Source organism: Rhinatrema bivittatum, chromosome 4 (assembly GCF_901001135.1).
Source record: "Rhinatrema bivittatum chromosome 4, aRhiBiv1.1, whole genome shotgun sequence".
Classification (NCBI taxonomy): Eukaryota; Metazoa; Chordata; class Amphibia; order Gymnophiona; family Rhinatrematidae; genus Rhinatrema; species Rhinatrema bivittatum.
Genome location: NC_042618.1, coordinates 418,929,998 through 418,951,991, shown reverse-complemented (window position 1 = coordinate 418,951,991; position 21,994 = coordinate 418,929,998). Strand labels below are relative to the sequence as shown.

Here is a 21,994-nt window from a genome sequence, read left to right as displayed (position 1 = left end):
ATCAGTCGGACTGGGCACTCGCGCAGGACCCGCGAAAAAACAAAATGGCGCCCGCGCTAAAAATAGCCCGGGCTCAGTGCTCGGCGGAGGAGGAAAGAAGCAGGTAAAAATCACTGCAAACCTCCGATTTGACTGCCCAGGCCCTCAGGACGCCTGCCCTGAGGCCAAAAACACCCAAGAGCTGCTTCCCTGACCCGAGGAGGCTCCGGGCACTAGGATGCTCCTCCTCCTCCAGCCGAGCACTGCCTGAAATGGAAAGCCTCAGAGAAAAGCCCCTGCAGAGAAAAAAACTGAAGGCTTGGCAGTCCTCTTTCTTTTTTTTTTAACTCTGTAAGTAAAAAAAAATCCCCACAGTGGTACTTTCCTTTAGGAGGTGCTGGAAGAGGGCTTCGGGGCATGGAGGGAATCAGTCCCCTGGCTATCCAACTCCCTGGAATCCGAGGGCTCTACAGCCAGGGGTATCCAACCCCCCCGTTCGCCTTGTTTGACCCAAGGGATGGTTTGCGATCGGAACCTCACACCTCGGGGAGCCCTGCTAACACTCAGTCCAGAGCTGCAGGATGCACGATCACCATCTGCTGGAGATAGAGAAATACTGAGGAACTGCAGATGGCACTAGGGTTATATAGCCGTGCCTCGAAGGTTTGTTCTCTGCCTCCATCTGCTGGTAGGAGTGCATATCCCACTGGTCTGGACTGATCTGGGTATGTCCAGGAATGACCATTGTTGGGAACAGGATGCAGGGCTTGATGGATCTTTGGCCTGACCCAATATGGCAAATCTTATGTTCTTAAAGTAGAGCAACTGGAAAGAAGAGCTGGTAATTCCATCTTTGGAGAAAATCTGAAACTTTTCTTGCTGGTGAAGTATGTCTTATTCCAAAGTATTCTTGCAAAATACAGGATTCTGGACAGATACGAAAGAATAGTTTTCAGATATTTTGCTGTGCAGAGTTCTGGCAGCATGACCCTTCCTGAAAATTTTTTTTCAGGTTCTTGACCTTCTTCTATTGGACTGGTATAAGAATAAACAAAAAATGCCATATTTGAAAAAGGGACCTGTGGGGATCCTAGAGGCTCCTGCACAATATCTTTGGGTAATTCTTATGCTAGTTCAGCTAATGTTATCACAGTCTTTAAAGAATCCACATATTTTTTAAAAATAATTTTATTTCCAAACATGTATATGAAAAGCAGAACAATATTTGTAACTTCTCACTGTCACCTTGAAAGATGTTGCAGATTGAGGGTTAGGCAAAATCAGTGGAGATATTAGCACCAGTCCTGAAAAGTCGCTCGGTCTCTCAGACACAGTGAGAATTGATATGGCTCCCCCCTGAAACAAAAGATAAGAGATGTTGCTAATGGCAAGACAGGCTTTCATTTTTATTTAGAGATGGTAATCTAAGATTGGAATGAGTGACCATTCACATTGCTGACCTTATGTCTAAACAAGATAGGTGAAACCATTCATGTGTACGGATTTTGCAGTGTTTTTCTACTTTCTATTATTATTATTTATTCAGATTTAGCTTATGCCTTTTCATTGGTAGCTCAAATCAAATTACAGTACATTCAGGCACAAAAGGTATTTCCCTGTCCCCAGAGGGCTTACAATCTAAGGGGCCGATTTACTAAAGACTTTTTTCCCATGTTGAAATACTTAATAAATGGGGTCCTAAGCTTGTACCTGAGACTATGGAGGGATTTGCTTAAAGTCACAAGAAGCATCAGCAGGATACAAACCCTAGCTTCTCTGTTTCTTAGCCTTCTGCTCTAACCACAAGGCTTTTATGCCACATGTTAACAATTAGGTTCTAGGGAATTTCAATAGGGCAAATTCCAGACCCATGGCCAGCCTTCACATGCTTCCAGATGGACTGAACATCACATAAGTGCTTTTAAACATTCTGTAAAGCGCTAAAAAATAAATCTTATGAGAGCTACAAAGTGAACAGTTCACTTGTTTATAGGAAGATAAATTTGGTGGAAATCTGGTTTTTGTCGTTTAAATTACATAAATGTTTGAAACTCATACCTGTGACATTGCACTCATAACTTAGGAGAAAAATGCCAAAAACTAAAACAAAAAATGATGAAACCCAAAATGACTGTCCTAAAATGGGTGAAGGCCCAATTCCCTACTTTTAGCTTTAGGTTTACTTTTTGTATATTTGGCTTGAATCATCAGGTAAATAAATGTCCTTTGGAAGGTAAGAATTCTGGAGATAAATTATAATTAGAAAATATACTAAAAGATGTAATTACTGAGCTTTAGGGTCATCTGTGTTGGCAAAATGGAGGTTCCTAATCACCCAAAACAGTCATAAAATTCATTACAAATTACACTGAAAAAGAGTAAATTAGTATGAAGCCTAATTTTAAAGTTCTCCCTTAGGGAATATTATTGAGTTCCACTCTAAAACTAAAGGACCCAAAAAAGATTCAGCAGGTTATGTTGCTTACCATTGAGTGTCCAAAGATAAAAATAGGTAACCCCGGGTGCTCTTTCTTTATAAGGTCAACGTGCTGCAAACTGTCTCTGACGAAAACTTGGAAATCAGAAACAACCATGCGATCCCCTTCACTCTGCCCATGGCCAACTGAGGAAAGACAGATACAGTTCACCTGATTCAGGAAAGTCATTTACAACAAAAATGTGCAACCCACATCCTCTTTGTGAAGCACATCTCTTATAATTAGAGTTTCTGTTTTTAGATGTTTACAACTATAAATGTAAATGTTTATTTTTAGCTATTTTAGAGTTTTTATTATAGATACATAACATCAGGGTTTTCCATAGACTGAACCATCAATGCAAAAAAACCGATGCAAACCCAGAGTGATAGTCAAGGCAGGTAAAGGGAGGGGGGTGGGGTGGATTGAGAAAGTGTCAAGATGAAAGTATTTTTCTGGGGTTCAAAAGTCTGGCAATAATCAAAACCCTTTCCATAGGTAAAAAGCATTTTACCCATAGAAATTGGGGCTTTAAAAATTGTCCAACCTATTTGTGGGCAAAAACATGTTTGTGGATGAACAATGCGCTTACTTTTATCTGCAGCCTGCAGAGGAGATCCTTTGGATGGGGAAAGGGCAGGGGATTTTATTTATTTATTTCATTTGTTATACTGCCAGATAAGTCCAAGTGGTTTATAATAGTAAAATCAACATAAAAATATAGTCACATAATCATAAGAATAAAATAATAAAAACAAAACAAAATATTAATTGCATTTACAGCCTGCACAATCACTAGTACCTGGCCCTCTTGAAGGGTTACAACAAATAATAACACTTCAGAAGATAAAAACTCAACAAACAATAAATATAACAAAAGCTTCCTAAAATATCACAAAATAATAACAGCACAATCTAAACATGTAATAAAACATATTGCACGCCCAGAGCCCCCAAATTACAATAATTCATGGAAAAGCAGATCAAAATGAACTGTATGTAATTTTGATTACACAAATTTATGTGTTTTGTTTTATGCCAAAAGATTAGCCACTCACAGGCCAATACAGTAAAGGTCGCGGGAGAGCGGGCATGATTCAGGGGGGACAAACATGCAAATTAGGGCCCGCGTTAAAAAGAGGCGCTAGAGACACTAGCGCATCCCTAGCGCCTTTTTTTTTGACGGAAGCGGCGGCTGTCAGCGAGTTTGACAGCAGACGCTCAATTTTGCTGGTGTTGGTTCTCAAACCCACTGACAGCCACGGGCTCGGAAACCGGACGCTGGCAAAATTGAGCGTCTGGTTTTCAACCCGCGAGCCGCTGGCCGATTTTAAATTTTTTTCTTTTTTTTCTTTTTAATTATTTTAAACTTTTGGGACCTCCGACTTAATATCGCCATGATATTAAGTCAGAGAGTGTACAGAAAAGCAGTTTTTACTGCTTTTCTGTACACTTCCCCGGCACCGGCAGAAATTAACGCCTACCTTTGGGTAGGCGCTAATTTCTGAAAGTAAAATGTACGGCTTGGCTGCACATTTTACTTAGTGAATCGCGCGGGAATAACTAATAGGGCCATCAACATGCATTTGCATGTTGCGAGCACTATTAGTTTCGACAGGGTTGGATGCGCGTTTTCAACGCGCTATTACCCCTTACTGTATTGGCCCGAAAGAAAGCAGGCACAAATCTCTGTGGGTAATTTTTTGTTGGGCAATAAAAGAAAAGTACCCATGTACTTTTGCTTTAATTATAGTGCAAATCTCATGGGTAAAAAGTACCTGCAGAGTTTGCATCTAGGCACCCAGTTTTGATTATTTACCCCTAAAGAGGTCTGAGAGGATTGTGTGATGTTGACAGGAGATATGGGTTTCAAATCTTGTCTCTCTTTTTTTTTTTTTTTTATTCACACTTTATTAAGTTTTTCAAAGTATACATAAATTATACTTTACAGGAAAATGAAAATACAGATAAGCATATAGTGTTGCAGTCTGGGAAGCTGCAGTCCAGGTGTGAACCCTTGAGCCGAACTACCCTGAAGGCAGAGTAGGTCGGGAGGCGGAGCCACAGGCAAAGGTCTTCACCTGGGAACCAGGAACCCCCCAGGAGGAGCCCGTAGGGTCCTAGAACCTTGGGACTTAGGAGCACAGTAACAGTCTCTATAGCAAGAAGGCCTGGGCAAGGAGTAAACCACAGAGTCCAGTAAACAGTGAGCTGGAAGGCCCGGCGAGAGCAGGGCGGTAGAAGACCAGATAGAGTCTTTGGCTTGCTGTGAATAGAAACAGTCTGTGAGCAGGCCCGGGGTGTGTAGTATGCAGTGAAGCGGAGCAGAGAGAACCGGAGCAGAGCCTGTAGAGTATTGTAGACTGTAGCAAGCTGAAAGCAGGACTGGAGTCTGTAGCGGGTCACAGAGCTGGAACGGATGGTGAGTAGGAATGGAGACGAACCCCAGTCAGGCTGGCAACCAGTAGAAGCGGTATCTGGAACCGGCAGGGGTCGGAGGCTGGCGGCGATGAGAAGCGAAGTCAGGACAAGCTGGAGTCAATGGCTGGCGGCAAGCAGGAGCGGAGTCGGGCACACGCTGAGGTCAGTGGCAGGCGGCAGGCAGAAGCGGAGTCAGGAACAAGCTGAGGTCAACCGGAACGTGGAACAGATGAAGCGCAACTAAGAACTACTAACAGTAGCGACCCTCGTTGCAAGGCAATGAGAAGGCAGGCGAACGCTGGTTAAATCAGGCTTGGGGGGTGGCGTCGTTAACCCAGGCGGGGCCAGACTTCCGGTGGCCGTGCGTCCATAATGCGCGACCTTGCGCGCGCGCGCGCGTGGCAGCAGAGCGATGATCTGGCAATGGCGGATGCCCTGAAGGCCTAGCGGGACCGCGGGAGTGGCGTTTCCACCACTGGAGGTGAGCACAAGGCAGAGCAGATAGAGGGGAAGCGGTGGAGACCGCAACAGTACCCCCCCCTTTACGCCCCCTTTTGAGCGGATCCGGCTTTTCTGGATGGTCTCGGTGGAACTGGTGCAAGAGATCCTTGTCCAGAATATTACGGCTGGGCTCCCAGGTGTTATCTTCGTCACCACAGCCCTCCCAGGCCAGTAGATACTCCCATCTGCAATTGTGAAATCGGATATCCAGGACGTCTCGTACTTGATATGTAGGATCATCGTCAATGGTTGTGACCGCAGGATCCGGAGGCGTACGGTGATACCGGGAGAGAACTAGCGGCTTGAGCAGTGAGGCGTGAAACACGTTGTGTACTCGGAAGGAAGAGGGTAGCCGAAGCCGATAAGATATCAAGCCTACTCGTTCAGCGACTCGAAATGGACCACAGAACTTCGGGGCAAATCTTCGAGAGGGAAGTCGAAGGTGCAGATTCTTCGTACTTAGCCAGACTCTATCCCCCGGCTGGAATGTGGGAGCTGGTCGGCGATGATGATCGGCCGTCTGCTTAGCCCTCACGGCCGCACGGAGAAGCTGTTTTCGTGTCATGTGCCACAAAGCTTGGAGTTGCTGGGCCATTACTTGAACGGCAGGTGAGGAACTGGGAGCCTCTAGCGGGAGCGGTGGCCGTAACGGCTTACCATATACCAGATGGAAGGGAGACTTGCCCGTAGCCGCATGGACCTGGTTGTTATATGCGAATTCGGCCCAGGGCAAGAGCTCTGACCAATTGTCTTGCCTCTCATTAATGAAGGCCCGGAGGTATGCTTTCAGGGTCCTGTTCATCCTCTCGGTCTGTCCGTTGCTCTGAGGATGGAAGGCTGTGGAGAAACTTAGCTTTACCCGAAAGCATTTACAGAGGGCTCTCCAGTAGCGAGCCACAAACTGCGAACCTCTGTCCGAGACGATATCCTGAGTGAGGCCATGGAGTCTGAACACATGTTGGGCGAACAGGTGGGCCAACTCAGGTGCAGAGGGAAGTTTTGGCAGAGGAACAAGATGAATCATTTTTTAGAAACGGTCAATTGTGACCCAGACGACCGTATATCCCTTGGATGGAGGCAGGTCAACTATGAAGTCTGTAGCTATATGGGTCCAGGGTTCAGTGGGAACCAGAAGCGGGTGCAAGAAACCGCATGGGGAGCCAGGATTGGGTTTCTGGCGAGCACAGGTTGGACAAGAAGCTACATAAGAGGCGACATCACGCCGGATGTTGGGCCACCAGTAATACCGGTTAACGAGCTCCAGGGTCCTTTCTCGTCCAGCGTGTCCTCCGATCAAGGAGTCGTGGGCCCAACGCAATGCGGTCAAGCAGTCCCGGCGCGAGAGCACCGTCCTGTCTTGCGAGAGGATGGTCATTGCCGAGAGACGAACCTTAGCGGGGTCCAAGATGAATTGAGGTGGCTCAATGTCTTCCTCGGCACAGGAGGTGCGAGACAGGGCATCTGCCCGGAGATTCTTAGCAGCAGGACGGTACTGTACAACAAAGTCAAATCGACTGAAGAACAAGGCCCAGCGGGCTTGGCGGGGGTTCAGTCGTTGAGCCTGGGTCAGAAATTCTAAATTTTTATGATCCGTGTAAACGGTGGTGGTGTGTAAGGAGCCTTCGAGCCACTGTCTCCATTCTTCGAAGGCGAGTTTTATCGCCAGCAACTCTTTATCTCCAATGGAGTAATTACTTTCAGCGGCTGAGAACTTCTGGGAGAAGTACGAGAAGGGAAGAAGTTGTCCAGCATCAGAGTGCTGGCTGAGGACTGCTCCCACAGCGATACTGGAGGCATCAACCTCCACGATGAACGGTCGTGAAGGGTCCGGGTGTCGGAGACAAACGTCTGAGAGGAAGGCCTCCTTGAGATCAGAGAAAGCTGCCAGTGCAGCATCCGGCACGTGTTTAACATCTGCTCCTTTACGGGTCAAGGCTGTAAGAGGAGCTACACGGTGAGAGTAACGTGGAATAAAATGTCTATAAAAGTTTGCAAAGCCCAGGAAGCGCTGGAGGGCTTTGAGACCCGTTGGCCGGGGCCATTTTGTGATGGCGGCTACCTTCTCTGGGTCCATACAAAAGCCAGCTGCTGAGATAATATATCCCAAGAAGGGTAGTGATTCGGCTTCAAAGACGCATTTCTCAAGCTTGGCATATAGATGATTAGCCCGGAGGGCCTGAAGAACCTGACAAACATGCTGGCGGTGAGAGTCTATATCTTTGGAATATATGAGGACATCATCCAAGTAGACTATTACGTGGGAATGGAGCATCTCTCGAAGCACCTCGTTCATTAGGTGCTGGAAGACGGCGGGGGCATTACAAAGCCCAAAGGGCATCAAGAGATACTCGTAATGCCCATCACGTGTGTTGAATGCCGTCTTCCACTCCGTATCCGTCCGTATCCTGGACGGATACGGACGAGGTTATAGACCCCTCTAAGGTCCAACTTAGTAAAGATGCGAGCCCCTTGGAGACGATCCAGTAGTTCCGGGATAAGCGGGAGTGGATAGCGGTTCCGCTTGGTAATGGCGTTGAGACCGCAGTAGTCAATACACGGTTGTAGTGAACCATCTTTTTTGCCCACAAAAAAGAATCCAGCACCTGCCGGTGACCGGGATGGGCGAATAAACCCCTTGGCTAAGTTCTCGGAGATGTACTGGGACATTGCCTTAGTCTCTGGCAATGAGAGAGGATATACACGACCACGAGGCGGTGTGGTACCGGGAACCAGATCAATGGGACAGTCAAACGGTCTGTGTTCCGGAAGGATCTCCGCCATCTCTTTGGAAAAGACATCTTGGAAACCTTGGTAGGCCTCAGGCAGGAGGTGCAAGGAACAGAGATGCAGAGAGTTGGGAGGCCGAGGGAGATGTAAACATCGGTCAAAGCAGGCAGAACCCCAGCTGACAAGCTGGAAGTCATCCCATCTAATGACGGGAGAGTGCTGACGAAGCCACGGAAGTCCCAGCACCAGTGGATGCACTGCTCGTTCCAGGATGAGTAAAGAAATCTCCTCGGAGTGAAAGAGACCTGTCTGCAAAGTCACTGGTCTCGTGGAGCGAGAGATAATTCCAGGCAGCAAGGTCCCTCGGATCGAAGAGATGCGTAGAGGAGGATTCCTCGGTTCCGTAGGCAGGCCCAGTTGTGTCACCAGCTCGGCCACAATAAAGTTCCCCTCGGCCCCAGAATCGACAAAGGCCCGAATCTGGATCTCCCCACCGGGGTATTTGAGGGTTACAGGCAGAGTGCAGAGAGGAGCGGATCCGGTAGCGCCTAGGTGTAGCTCCTCGGTATAACCTAGGCACGGGCGTTTCCCGGACGCTCAGTGCAAGATGACAGGAAGTGTCCTTTACCTCCACAATATAGGCAGAGGCCTAAGGAGCGCCGACGACTCCTCTCTTCCGGAGTAAGTGGTGACCTGCCCAGCTGCATAGGTTCAGGAGCAGGGCTGGTAGCAGGGGAAATCCTCTGCAGAGGAGACTCAGAGGAGACGGGCAGGCGCTGCTGACTCCTATTAGCCGACCGAGTTTCTCTGTCCCGCTGCTGAAGACGGCGGTCAACCTTGCCTGCAATGTCCATTAGGTCGTTCAACTCCTCCGGAATCTCCCGTCCTGCCAGTTCATCTTTAATCCGACCAGCCAGGCCTTCAAGAAAGATTCCTTTTAGGCAGTCATCCTGCCAAGCTAGTTCCATGGCCAGGGTTCGAAAGTTGATAACGTACTCCGCTAGCGGACGCATGCCCTGTCGAAGGTGCAGGAGTTCTGAAGCCGCTGTGGATTGGCGTGCAGGATCGTCGAAGGCTAACCGAAACTGAAGAAGGAATTCCTGAAGATTCTGTAGCAGAGGATCGGAGCGTTCCCACAAGGGTGAAGCCCATTCAAGCGCCTTACCATCCAATAAGGAAAAAATATAGGCCACTTTAGCCGCCTCAGTGGGGAACTGAGATGGTAGCAGAGTGAACCGTACTTGACACTGGTTCAGGAACCCACGACAGGACTTACTGTCCCCAGCGTACCTGCTGGGAGCTGGCAACTGTGTATTAGGAACAGGGGCAGGTACAAAAGGCTCTTGATGAGTAGAAGCTTCTAGACGAGAGACCAATTGGTCCACTGTAGCCACAAGGGTATCAATACAATGTTGCTGGTGTTGGAGACGAACTAAAACCTCTTCAGAAACCACTTCACCTGCCGGAAGGCGGGGGGTGGGTGGTGTCCCCAAATGTTCGATCAACCCCTGCATGGATTCCAGAACTAGATCTACCTCCTGTATCTGTTGCTGCATAGAATAATGTATTTGCTGGGCCATTTCCGGCAAGACTGGGACACTTGGTGACTCCACCGAGTCCATGGCCTTGCAAACTGTAGCAGTCTGGGAAGCTGCAGTCCAGGTGTGAACCCTTGAGCCGAACTACCCTGAAGGCAGAGTAGGTCGGGAGGCGGAGCCACAGGCAAAGGTCTTCACCCGGGAACCAGGAACCCCCCAGGAGGAGCCCGTAGGGTCCTAGAACCTTGGGACTTAGGAGCACAGTAACAGTCTCTATAGCAAGAAGGCCTGGGCAAGGAGTAAACCACAGAGTCCAGTAAACAGTGAGCTGGAAGGCCCGGCGAGAGCAGGGCGGTAGAAGACCAGATAGAGTCTTTGGCTTGCTGTGAATAGAAACAGTCTGTGAGCAGGCCCGGGGTCTGTAGTATGCAGTGAAGCGGAGCAGAGAGAACCGGAGCAGAGCCTGTAGAGTATTGTAGACTGTAGCAAGCTGAAAGCAGGACTGGAGTCTGTAGCGGGCCACAGAGCTGGAACGGATGGTGAGTAGGAACGGAGACGAACCCCAGTCAGGCTGGCAACCAGTAGAAGCGGTATCTGGAACCGGCAGGGGTCGGAGGCTGGCGGCGATGAGAAGCGAAGTCAGGACAAGCTGGAGTCAATGGCTGGCAGCAAGCAGGAGCGGAGTCGGGCACACGCTGAGGTCAGTGGCAGGCGGCAGGCAGAAGCGGAGTCAGGAACAAGCTGAGGTCAACCGGAACGTGGAACAGATGAAGCGCAACTAAGAACTACTGACAGTAGCGACCCTCGTTGCAAGGCAATGAGAAGGCAGGCGAACGCCGGTTAAATCAGGCTTGGGGCATGGCGTCGTTAACCCAGGCGGGGCCAGACTTCCGGTGGCCGTGCGTCCATAATGCGCGTCCTTGCGCACGCGCGTGGCAGCAGAGCAATGATCTGGCAATGGCGGACGCCCTGAAGGCCTAGCGGGACCGCGGGAGCGGCGTTTCCACCACTGGAGGTGAGCACAAGGCAGAGCAGATAGAGGGGAAGCGGTGGAGACCGCAACATATAGTAATTAAAGAAATTAAACATTCATTTTCATATTTTCCCAATCTCAACATATATGCTTTCTCAGGAAACAAAAATTAAGAGCATGACCAGAAACTTTAAAGGGAGATACTAACAATATCTAACAAATAGAAACTGGCTTAACGTTTTTTAGTGGTGTATAACTTTAATGATTGCCTAAGTTTCTTGCCGTGGAGCTAAGGCCACATTTCTTACATTTAAGAAAGATTTAAGTTGTTCTACTGCTGTAAATGCAAAATTTTCACCTTTACCTTTAATGAGACACCTGCAAGGATATCTCAATAAGAACGTATACCCTAAGGCCACTACTTGTGGTCTTAGTTTAATAAATTCCTGCCTTCTTAATTGGGTAGGTCTAGAGAAGTCAGGGAAAATCTTGACCAATTGACCATAGAAATTTTCTGCAGCATTTTGAAAGTATGCCTTCATTACGTTACTGATATCCTTTTCCATGACAAATGATACTAATAAAGTACCCCTGCCCATTATCTCAATGGCAGAACTTTCTATAAATTGTGTAAGATTATCTAAGAGACCTAATTGGTTTTCAGTGATTCTCCTTTCAATCTTAGTAAGAAAATAGGCTTTGTTGACTATTGGTAGATTAGATTCTCCAAATTTTAAATTCTCAAGGAAAAACTTTTTTAATGTGCTTTGTACATCCTCCCCTAAAGCACGCGGAAAGTTCAGGAATCTTAAGTTCAAATGTCTACTGTAATTCTCCAATGATTCCAGTCTCTTGGACTGATATCCCAAATCTTTAATCATCTTAACATTCACTGTTTGAACTTGTATAGATATTTTCTCAATGTCTGTTAGCCTTTTTTCAACATCTTTAATATGACCTTCCGTTTTAAGAGACAAGGAATGCATTTCAGCTTCCACTTTCTTGTATCTGGTGTCTGCTTCTTTCACAAATTGACCAATGCTGGCCATTAGTTCCCACAAAACATCCAGAGTCACCGTTGCCGGTTTAGGGGGATAAAAAACTCACCCCTTTCCCGTTCCCTCGACGACCCTGAAAAATCCACCGTCAAAACTTCCAGCAGCCTCTGTCCTTCCTCACTCGGGTCAACAGGAGACAGGGAAGGCTCCAAGTTTTCCAAGCCCGGCGTCACTGCTGTTCCTAGCAGGCTTGAGGAAAGTCTCGAGGGCAGCACTGCCTCCCGGTCTTGGCGTCCCCCATCCGGGGAATGAGTGATGTCATCGGGAGGCGCCGCTTGCTGGAGGTCTACCCGCAACACGGGCGCCGGTGGAGGTCGACAATCCGGGGGACTGAGAGTGACTTCCCCTAGCGGTGCTGGAGCTCCCTCTCCAGCTACCGAAGCGGGGATTTCGTTGCCCATTTTCACCACTAAGGTTGTTGTGTAGCTTGTAATCCGCGTCTGAGCACCAGGTAGGGACGGCTCGGGGGGAAAACTCGAACCTTGCCCTTCCTTTTCGCCGGCATCCTGTTTCGCAGTAGAACTAATTTCAAGAGCGGCTAACCACACAACTGCTCACACCGCCATCTTGGCCCTTCCTCTTTTTTTTTTTTTAACTTTATATTCTGTCTTTCATGCCACTTCAACGTGGATTACATTCAGCAGAGTTGCTTACCTGTAACAGGTGTTCTCAAAGAGCAGCAGGATGTTAGTCCTCACAGATGTGTGACATCATCAGATGAATCCCTTTCACGGAATACTTTTGTCAAAGTTTCTAGAACTTTCTAGAACTTTGACTGGCACCCTGAGGATGCCACCATGAGGAGACCCCCTGTGGCCACACGGGGTCTCCCTTCAGTCTCGTTTGTAGCAAAAAAGTACAAGTGAAAAATAAAATAAGAAATTGTTATCGAACCCAACTCTGCGGGGTGGCGGGTGGGTTTCATGAAGACTAACATCCTGCTGTCCTGGGAGAACACCTTTTACAGGTAAGCAACTCTGTTTTCTCCCAGGACAAACAGGATGGTAGTCCTCTCAGATGGGTGAATAGCAAGCTGCAGGCTGCTTTAGAACATAGTGGTTCAACGAGCACCCAAAAATAGAAACATAGAAACGACGGCAGTAGAAGACCAAACGGCCCATCCAGTCTGCCCAGCAAGTTTTGCACTTTTTTTTTTTCTAATTCTTATCTGTTACTCTTGGCTCTTAGTAACCTTTTCATTCTATTTCCCTTCCACCCCCACCATTAATGTAGAGAGCAGTGTTGGAACTGTCTCTAAGTGAAATATCTAGCTTAATTAGTTAGGGGTAGTAACCGCCGCAATAAGCAAGCTATAACCATGCTTATTTGTTTACCCAGACTATGTAATTCAGACCTTGTTGGTTGTTGTCTGTATATAGATCTACTTTTCTTCATTCCCCCTGCCGTTGAAGTAGAGAGTTATGCTGGATATGCATTGAAAGTGAAGTATCTTACTTTCTCCCCTGCCGTTGAAGTAGAGAGTTATGCTGAATATGCATTGAAAGTGAAGTATCTGACTTTCTCCCCTGCCGTTGAAGCAGAGAGCTATGCTAGATATGTATGAAGTATCAGTCTTTCTCCCCTGCCGTTGAAGCAGAGAGTTATGCTGGATATGCATTGAAAGTGAAGTACCAGGCTTATTTGGTTTGGGGTAGTAACCGCCGTAACAAGCCAGCTACTCCCCGCTTTTTTTGTGAATGCAAATCTTTTTCCACGTTTCCTCTTACCGTTGAAGCTTAGAGCAATGTTGGAGTCGCATTAACCGTGTGTATGTTTATTGCATAAGGGTATTATCTTCAGGCAGTAGCCGTCATTCCCGTGAGCCGCCCACTCTTCATTCACGTCCTCTAGACTTTATGGATCCACAGTGTTTATCCCACGCCCTTTTGAAGTCCTTCACAGATCTGGTCTTCACCACTTCCTCTGGAAGGGCATTCCAGGCATCCACCACCCTCTCCGTGAAGAAATACTTCCTGACATTGGTTCTGAGTCTTCCTCCCTGGAGCTTCAAATCGTGACCTCTGGTTCTGCTGATTTTTTCCGATGGAAAAGGTTTGTTGTTGTCTTTGGATCATTAAAACCTTTCAAGTATCTGAAAGTCTGTATCATGTCACCTCTGCTCCTCCTTTCCTCCAGGGTGTACATATTTAGATTCTTCAATCTCTCCTCATAAGTCATTCGATGAAGACCATTCACCCTTTTGGTCGCCCTTCTCTGGACCGCCTCCATCTTGTGCAAAAGGCACAATAAATGGGGTGGTGTTGACAACCAAACGGCAGCTTGAAAATCACAGCGGGCCTAGGTAGGAAGAGTTGGGTGTTTACACTGGGAATAAGTTCCTTAGGACAGACTGGCCTTGTTGGGACAGTAATGGGCTGCGAAGGTATGGAGAGAGCTCCACGTCGCGGCACTGCAGATGTCGGCAATTGGTACTGAACGGTAGTGTGCTACTGAGGTTGCCATGGCCCTGACTGAGTGCGCCTTCACTTGTCCATCAAGTGGAAGGCCTGCTTGCTGGTAGCAGAGCCAATCCCCCTCTTGTAGGAGAGGGAACATGGTGCCTAGGGACACCATTCTGAACCGTTCTTTGTGAAGAAATCTGTTTAAGGCACGAAGATCTAGAATAGGTCGGAGGCCGTCTGTCTTTTTGGGGATTGGAAAATATCGGGAATAGAACCCTTTCCCCTGCTGAGTCGAGGTAACCGGTTCCACAGCCCTGGCATGCAGAAGGGTTGAGAGCTCTGACTCGAGAGGTATTGTGTGGTGGGCCCAGCTCCACGCCGTAATGGGTGGGGAGTCCATGGGTACAACTGAAACATTTAGATGGTAACTGTGGGTTAAGATGGACAGTATCCATTGGTCCGTGGTTATTTGGCACCAATTGGTTGCGAAGTGGCAGAGGCGGCCTCCCACTGGTGAACTGGGTTGTGAGATCGGGGGGGGGGGGGGGGGGGGGGCGGCTGCTGCTCTCTGGATAGGAGTGAAAATCCAGCTGCAGGTCCAGCTTGTGGAGCTGGCTGCACTCTAGGAATTCTCGGTTGGTGTGCATGTCCTCTGTGAGGGGCCCGAGCTGTCTGAGCACGGGATGTAGGAGGATAATACCTAAGTGGCCTATAGAATTGTTTTCTATGTACCTACATGTGCACCTATGGGCTAAGGAGGGGGTATCTGAGGTGACAGCTGACAGTTGACGCAGGGTCTTATGATGGTCTTTTAACTGGGCCACTGCGTCCTGGATCTTGTCCCCGAACAGGTTTTCTCCTGTACAGGGGAGATCTGCTAGTTTGTCCTCTACCTCTGGGCATAGGTCCGAGGCCTTGAGCCAGGCCCAGCGTCTAGCACTGATGCCTGCTGCCGAAACTCTGGATGCTGTTTCAAAAGAGTCGTAAGTGGCTCTGACCTCATGTTTACCTGCTTCCAATCTTTTTGTAGGATGGAGGATAAGGTTTCCTGGTATTTCTGTGGTAGACTCTCTGAGAATTCCTGGACTTGTTTCCAGAGATTCCTATTATATTGGGTTATGTATAGTTGGTATGCTGCTATTCAAGCTATTAATTAATTTTATTGTTTATTGATTTTTATATACCGACATTCGTGTACACACATGGACCCTTGAAAGACTCTGCACCTCAACGCATGCAACGCCTTCTGTTCCTTTCCAGGATGAGCAGAGGTGTGTGGACAGGATCTTTTAGCCTTCTTTTGGGATGATTCCACCACTACCGAATGGTGGGGCAATTGGCTCTTCTGAAATCCTGGAGCTTGTTGAACCAGGTTCGTAGCATCTGTCTTTATACTGACTGGAGGTACGGTACCTGGATAGTTCCACAGGTGGTGCAAAAGATCAAGAAGAACTTCGTGAACTGGTATCACCATTACCTCTTTTGGAGCAACTACGAATTGTAAGACCTCCAACATTTTGTGGCGAGTGTCTTCCTCCATTACCAGTGGAAATGGGATAGTTTCAGACATCTCCTTGACAAAGCTGGAAAAGGAGAGGTCTTCCGGAGGAGAATGATGCCTTTCTTCCGGGGGCGAAGGCTCCGAGAGAAGTTCATCGGAAGCTTGTGAGGAATGGTCCAAGGATGCAACCTCCCATGGATCATAGGGAGCTTTGGTATCCTTCCTCCCTCTGGAAGCCCGCTGGGCTTCCAGAGGGAGGAAGGATACCAAAGCTGAGAGGGCGAGAAGGCATCGTTGGATGGCGAGGCGGCATCGATGGAGGCGGCACTGGCCTCGAAGGCACCGAGGTAGATGAGGTGTGCTTAGGCACCAATAAACCTGATGGCCTTGGCGCAGCAGTAAGGGCCCTGGGGATTCTCATCAGTCAGTCCTGATCAACCTCCCTTGTCCCTGCCTCCCTATCTTCCCGGGGGGGTTCTGTAAATAGTTTTGCTTCCTAGTTCTCACCTTCCCATCCTTTTTTTTTTAATATATATACTGTAAATATTTTATTTTTATGAAGATCGGCAGCACCATCTTCAGCTATACATACAGCTGTGATGTCCAATGCCATGAACATGCAAGACATATAGGAAACAGATGACTAAGAATTCCCTAGCTATCTTCTCATTTCTTCACAGCTGTGGGCCACAGGGAGGCACTCAGGGCTGTGTAGCAAAAAAGTAATTTGCTGACATTTAGGTTTATGTGTTTATAAATTTTAAACATTGTAACAGAAATACAGCCGACAGAGCAAAAAATACACACTCACAGAGGGTAGGTGTAGTGCACATATGGATCATAAAGGACTCATGGTGAAGGAGGAACTGCTGAGGGACAGAACAGCATTGTACTTACCAGCCCTATACCTTTTTTTATGATTAGACAGAATGTCTACTCTGCAGTACAATACACACCATGAAGCCATGTAGAGGGGGCAACCATAGGCCCAAAAATATCAGTAAATCACAGACTCTTCAAAAATCTCAGCACATACATAGTCAATTATAGAAACAGAGTGCTCATTGCTACCTATCACTTGACAATTCTTTCATATCCACAATTTTTATCTTGTACACCCCAACCACATGCTCATATTTATTTAGGACAAGAAAAGCAAAATTGTTTTTGTAACCTCACCACTGTTATAGAGCTTCAGGTTGACCCCAGCTTGGAAAAAAAGCAATGTTGTCCCAGGTATGTAATACAGGTCCTCTCTACCTCTCAAAAGGTTTCAACATAGAAAACCATAGAATACCATCAGGCTACAAGAAATTCGGCAGAGCAGATATAGTGGGAAGAGATTCAAGTGACATACAAATGTGAGCTACTACAAAACATTTTATTAAACTCACATAGGCAGATGAGAAGCAGACAAGACATGTTTGAAAGCGAAAGTCTGGCATGGATCCCTTTACAGAGCAAACACAGAAAAGAGCAAATCAGAGATGCTAACTCTCTACACAAGTGTCTCTGAACAGAAAAACATTATTCACATTACCCCCTTGTCATGAATTAGGAAAGAATTCTTACCTAAACATTTTACTCTGGTTCCTATAGCCGCAGCATACAACACACCAGGATGTGCACATACTTGTGAACACTGCAGGATTTGGCTTGCAGGGTCACAGAGAAGGTCAATTCAATCATGGCCAGCTGCTAATCAACCCCCTCCCCCACCCAGCAAGGCAGTCAAGTCATCCCCAATGTTAAACAGTGGATGGAGACAAAGGCGACTAGCTATTAACTCTGGTAGGTAAATAAACTTAATTCCTAGTGGCGAAACGAAACAGCATGCACATGTGCGCCAGCAATTTTGATTGTAAAGCGCACAAATCAACTCACATACAGATGTTGCATATAATTGCTAATAGCTGTATGCACACATTTTCCTGTGTGCAAGTCTATTAATGTTAATAGCCAGCGCGCACAAATCAGCCAGCGTGCACAAGTTCCGCATCAATTTTAATGGACGGCGCGCTTAACTGCAATACGCGCAGATAGAACCCACCTGTGTGCGTAATTTACGTGGGTATGGGGGGAGACGAGCAAATTAGGCTACCTACAAAAGGATCACTTGCCCACTCAATGACCACCTTCACCATGTCTCAGGCACGTGCAGCTCTGATTCGCAAGCCCAACTTCTTGCCAGCTGAGGTTGACATGCTTGTTGAGCATGTCATGCGGCACCAGAATCTGCTGTATGGCCCCCAGTCTAAGAGGGTGGGTGCATACAGGAAGGCGCAGATCTGGAAGCGGATCAGGCATGCTGTCAACTCTATGTTCCATCACAATCGTAGCATTGGGGAAATGATGCACAAGTAGAGGGACCTGAGGAGACTTGTGATGCAGAAGCAGACCAGGAGGAATGCAGAGGGAGAAGGCAGCCACATCACCTTCACTCCCTCTGAGCAGCTGATACTCAGAACCTTATCTGAGGCAGCTGTGGGCGGAGTTGAGCAGCTTGACACCATGCCTCATCTACGGCAGGAAGGTAGCAGAGTAATAAATATTTTTAAGTATGCTGTACTCATATCCATCAAGCACTTCTTATTAAGCCTGCCTTTTTCAAGCTACTTAGTAAATGTTTTCATGTACTGTATGGAAAGCAACATTAGTGACATCTCAAATTATCTGTATGTACACAGTATAGAGTACATCAGTTTATGTTAAGCTCTGTAATGAACATAGGGGCCATTATATTTTGAGCATTCATTATCCCAAGATTGTAGGAATGCATGATCTACACATTTATGCACAAAGCCAGCATACAGCTTATATCTGCTGCAGCTTTGTTCATATAAGCTAGGTCAAAGTGTGCAGTGGTTTTTTATGTGCGTATGAAGAAATGCAGTCAGTATGTATTATGGCCTAATAAAATTGATTCTTTAAGGTCTACTTGCATAGCCTGTATATTAAAATGCATAGGGGAGGTTCTTTGTTAGGGCCTATGTAGGCTGACCAAGTAGCTGCTGTTCATCATGAAATACCATGAACCCACTCCAGGCTTATCACAATGTATGCTAAGAGATATTGTTCAGATTTTCTTATGGAGATCACTAGAGAAATCAGAACAGGTTCTCAATGAAAGTAATGTGGTAAAACCTGGACAGGATTGGCTTGTCCCCTATGACAAGGAGCTATATGCTTACCCTAGGCCTAGCTCCTCGGCCACTTCTCACCTCTTAAGGTCCCCAGCAAATATGAAATGTCATGTGTCCCTGCAGTGCAAATAACATTGGTGGCCTCTGTTTTTTTTAAATGTATCTAGACACTTTCCTGATTCTTCCAAGGACAGTGCCTTGTGTTTGTGTAACTGGTAGACTATGGCCCAATTCTGTGCAGCACAGTGACAATACTCTGTCTCCTCTGAAATTCATTTTCCCCAAGTGCTCTGTTGCCTGCCTTAAGCCCTCCCTCTGCCACAAGAAATAGCACCTGGAGTGTAAAGCTGGGTTGTTGGCTATATAGAATGCCTGGGGCATTCAGAGCTCTATACCACAGGAGTAGTAGTTAGGTCTATCTAGGGTAGCATGCATCCCATATGAACCAAAGTACATAACACACCGATTGGCAGTGTCTGATAATTTTTTTAATGACTTTTTTAGGGAGCCAGATCATGAGTGTCCTGGACCTGCACCTAGACGACCCCAAAGGCAGTACCGTCATCTGCAGGTAATCCCAGACTCCTCAAATGAGGAGGAAGGGGGAGCCCGTGAACAGCTGGAACAGCCTGAGGAGGAAGAGGAGCAGCAGTGGCAGGGAGAGGAGCTGGACACACTGGCTGATCTGCTACAGGATTGCCCGCAGGACAGCAGTAAGTCTAACCAGCCTGAACCTGAACTGGTTGCCAGTCAGGCTGAGAGACTGTTATTACAGTAAAGTGCCAGCCTCTTGGATGCTATCTCAGGCCTGCCTGATGTGGTGTGGCAGGAAGCAGAGTCCCTCCGTGATACCATCAGGGAGGAATCACAAGTCCTTCAGTCTCGTGTGTAGCAATAAGTGTTAGCAAAAATAAAATAATAAAATGTATCGGACCCAACTCCGTGGGGTGGCGGGTGGGTTTCGTGAGGACTACATCCTGCTGTCCTGGGATAACACCTATTATAAGGTAAACAATTTTGCTTTATTCCAGGACAAGCAGGATGCTAGTCCTCACATATGGATGATTAGCAAGCTATAGGCTGAGTCATTTTGTAAAGGACCAACAGTGAAGTACTGTTGGAAAAAATTGAGGCAGCCTAAAATCACAGCAGGTTGGATGCAGAAGGAGTTGGGATTATGGTGGAAACAAGTTCTTTAAGACAGATTGTCCGTAGGCTGAATCTTGTCGTCCTTCTTTGTCCAAACAGTAATGAGCTGCAAAGGTGTGAAGCGAACTCTATGTTGCAGCTTTACATATGTCAGCTATTGGCACTGAATGATTGTGTGCTACTGAGGATGACATTGCTCTTACTGAGTGCGCCCTATTTGTCTCTGGAGGGGAAGGCCTGCTTTTTCATAGCAGAACTCTATACAATCTGCAGGCCAGTTGGAGAGAGTTTGCTTGCCCACTGGATTACCCAGTTTGTTTGGATCAAAATAAACAAAGAGCTGAGTGGATTTCCTATGGATTGTAGTGCGGTCTAGGTAATAGGCAAGTGCACGTTTACAGTCCAAGTGTGCATAGCCCTCTCACCTTGGTGAGAGTGAGCTCTTGGGAAGAATGTGGGCAAGACTATGGACTGATTAAAGTGGAATTCCGTAACTACCTTGAGAAGGAATTTTGGGTGTGTACGGAGTACCACTCGGTCATGTAGGAATTTTGTATAGGGTGAGTATGTGACAAGTGCTTGTAACTCACTAACCCTTCTAGCAGATGTAATGGCTATTAGGAAGAGAGACTTCCATGTAAGAAATTTAATATCGCAGGAATGCATGGATTCAAAAGCAGAACGCATGAGTCTTGTTAGTACTACATTAAGGTCCCATTCTGTGACTGGTGGCCGTAATGGGGGTTTCAGGTGAATTAAATCTCTCATAAATCTACTGACAAGGGATTGCACTGATATTGGTACATCCCCTATTGTATGATGGTAAACTGAGATAGTACTTAGATGTACCCGTATGGACGAGGTCTGGAGACCAGAGTCTGAAAGGTGCCAGAGATAGTCTAACAAAGATGTTATGGGGCAAGAAAAAGGGTCAATACTTTTCTGTGCACACCACGTGGTAAATCTTTTCCACTTTGAACTATAGTTTTTTAGTGTGGAAGGCTTACGTAAAGCTACAAGCACTTGAGAGACATTAGTTGAAAGATTGAGTGGTTGTAAGATTAAGCTTTCAACATCCAAGCTGTTAGAGATAGGGATTGGAGGTTGGGATGAAGCAACCTGCCCTGATCCTGAGTTATGAGAGTGGGAGCTGTACCCAGGCAAATCGGGTGTATTTATTTATTTAAAAGTTTTTCTATACTGTCATTAAGTTATTTACCATCATAACGGTTTACAATAGGGCACATATAGCAAAGAAAAGATTGAACTTTACAAGGAGGGTGCCAATAGTATCCGGTAACAAATAAACATTAAATACTATTTGGTTTATGACACGGAATTTCATTGATGAAATTCTCATGGGAGAGTACATGTGGTTGATTTTCATCATTTTGGATTATTGACTACGATTATCTATGGTATAAAAATAATTTCCAGGTAGGTATCTGGAGATTATGTGCTGGGTATTCTATGCCTGCTCTTCCTTATTTATTTGCTTGCGCCGTTCTCTTTGTAAAAGGCTTGTTTGAAAAGCCAGGGTTTGAGGTATGTTTTGAAAAGTTTATAATTTCTCTGGAGTCTTAGATCGAGGGGCATAGTGTTCCATAATATGGGACCAGCCAGAGATAGAGATAGTGCACATTCTCTAACCTGGGTTAGTCTTGCTGTTTTTACAGATGGAATGGTTAAGAGAGCTTTGTTTGCTGATCTTAAATTTCTATGTGGTACGTGTACTCGAAGTGCTGTGTTCAGCCATTCTGCATTTTCGTCGTGAATCAATTTCTGTATTGTGCAAAGTGCTTTGAACTGAACTCTTTGTTCTATGGGTAGCCAATGCAGTTTGGCTGGTGTATCTGTGATGTGATCTTTTTTGCTTTTTCCAGTAAGAATTCTCGCTGCCGAGTTTTGTAATATTTGCAGTGGTCTTATCTTAGTGTAAGGTAAGCCAAGCAGTAGTGTGTTACAGTAGTCAGTGCTTACAAATATTAATGATTGAAGCACAATGCGAAAGTTTGGCAGAGATAGTAATGGTTTTAGCTTTCTAAGTATCATAAATTTAGCATATCCTTCTTTAACCTTTAGTGATATGTGCTGTTTGAGGTTTAGCTTTGTATCAATTATGACG

At 46.5% G+C, this 21,994-nt stretch overlaps 1 protein-coding gene across 2 annotated transcripts in view; it reads right to left on the bottom strand.

Annotated features, from left to right (window-relative positions):
- The window catches only part of MGLL (monoglyceride lipase), a 263,894-nt gene that overhangs the window by 105,065 nt on the left and 136,835 nt on the right, over window positions 1–21,994 (bottom strand). For both annotated transcript variants that reach the window (XM_029601313.1, XM_029601314.1), the window contains exons 4-5: window positions 2,466–2,602; window positions 1,225–1,335 (exon numbers count right to left, since the gene is read on the bottom strand). In XM_029601313.1, the coding sequence (XP_029457173.1) occupies window positions 1,225–1,335; window positions 2,466–2,602 (248 nt within the window). The remainder of the gene's footprint in view (window positions 1–1,224; window positions 1,336–2,465; window positions 2,603–21,994) is intronic.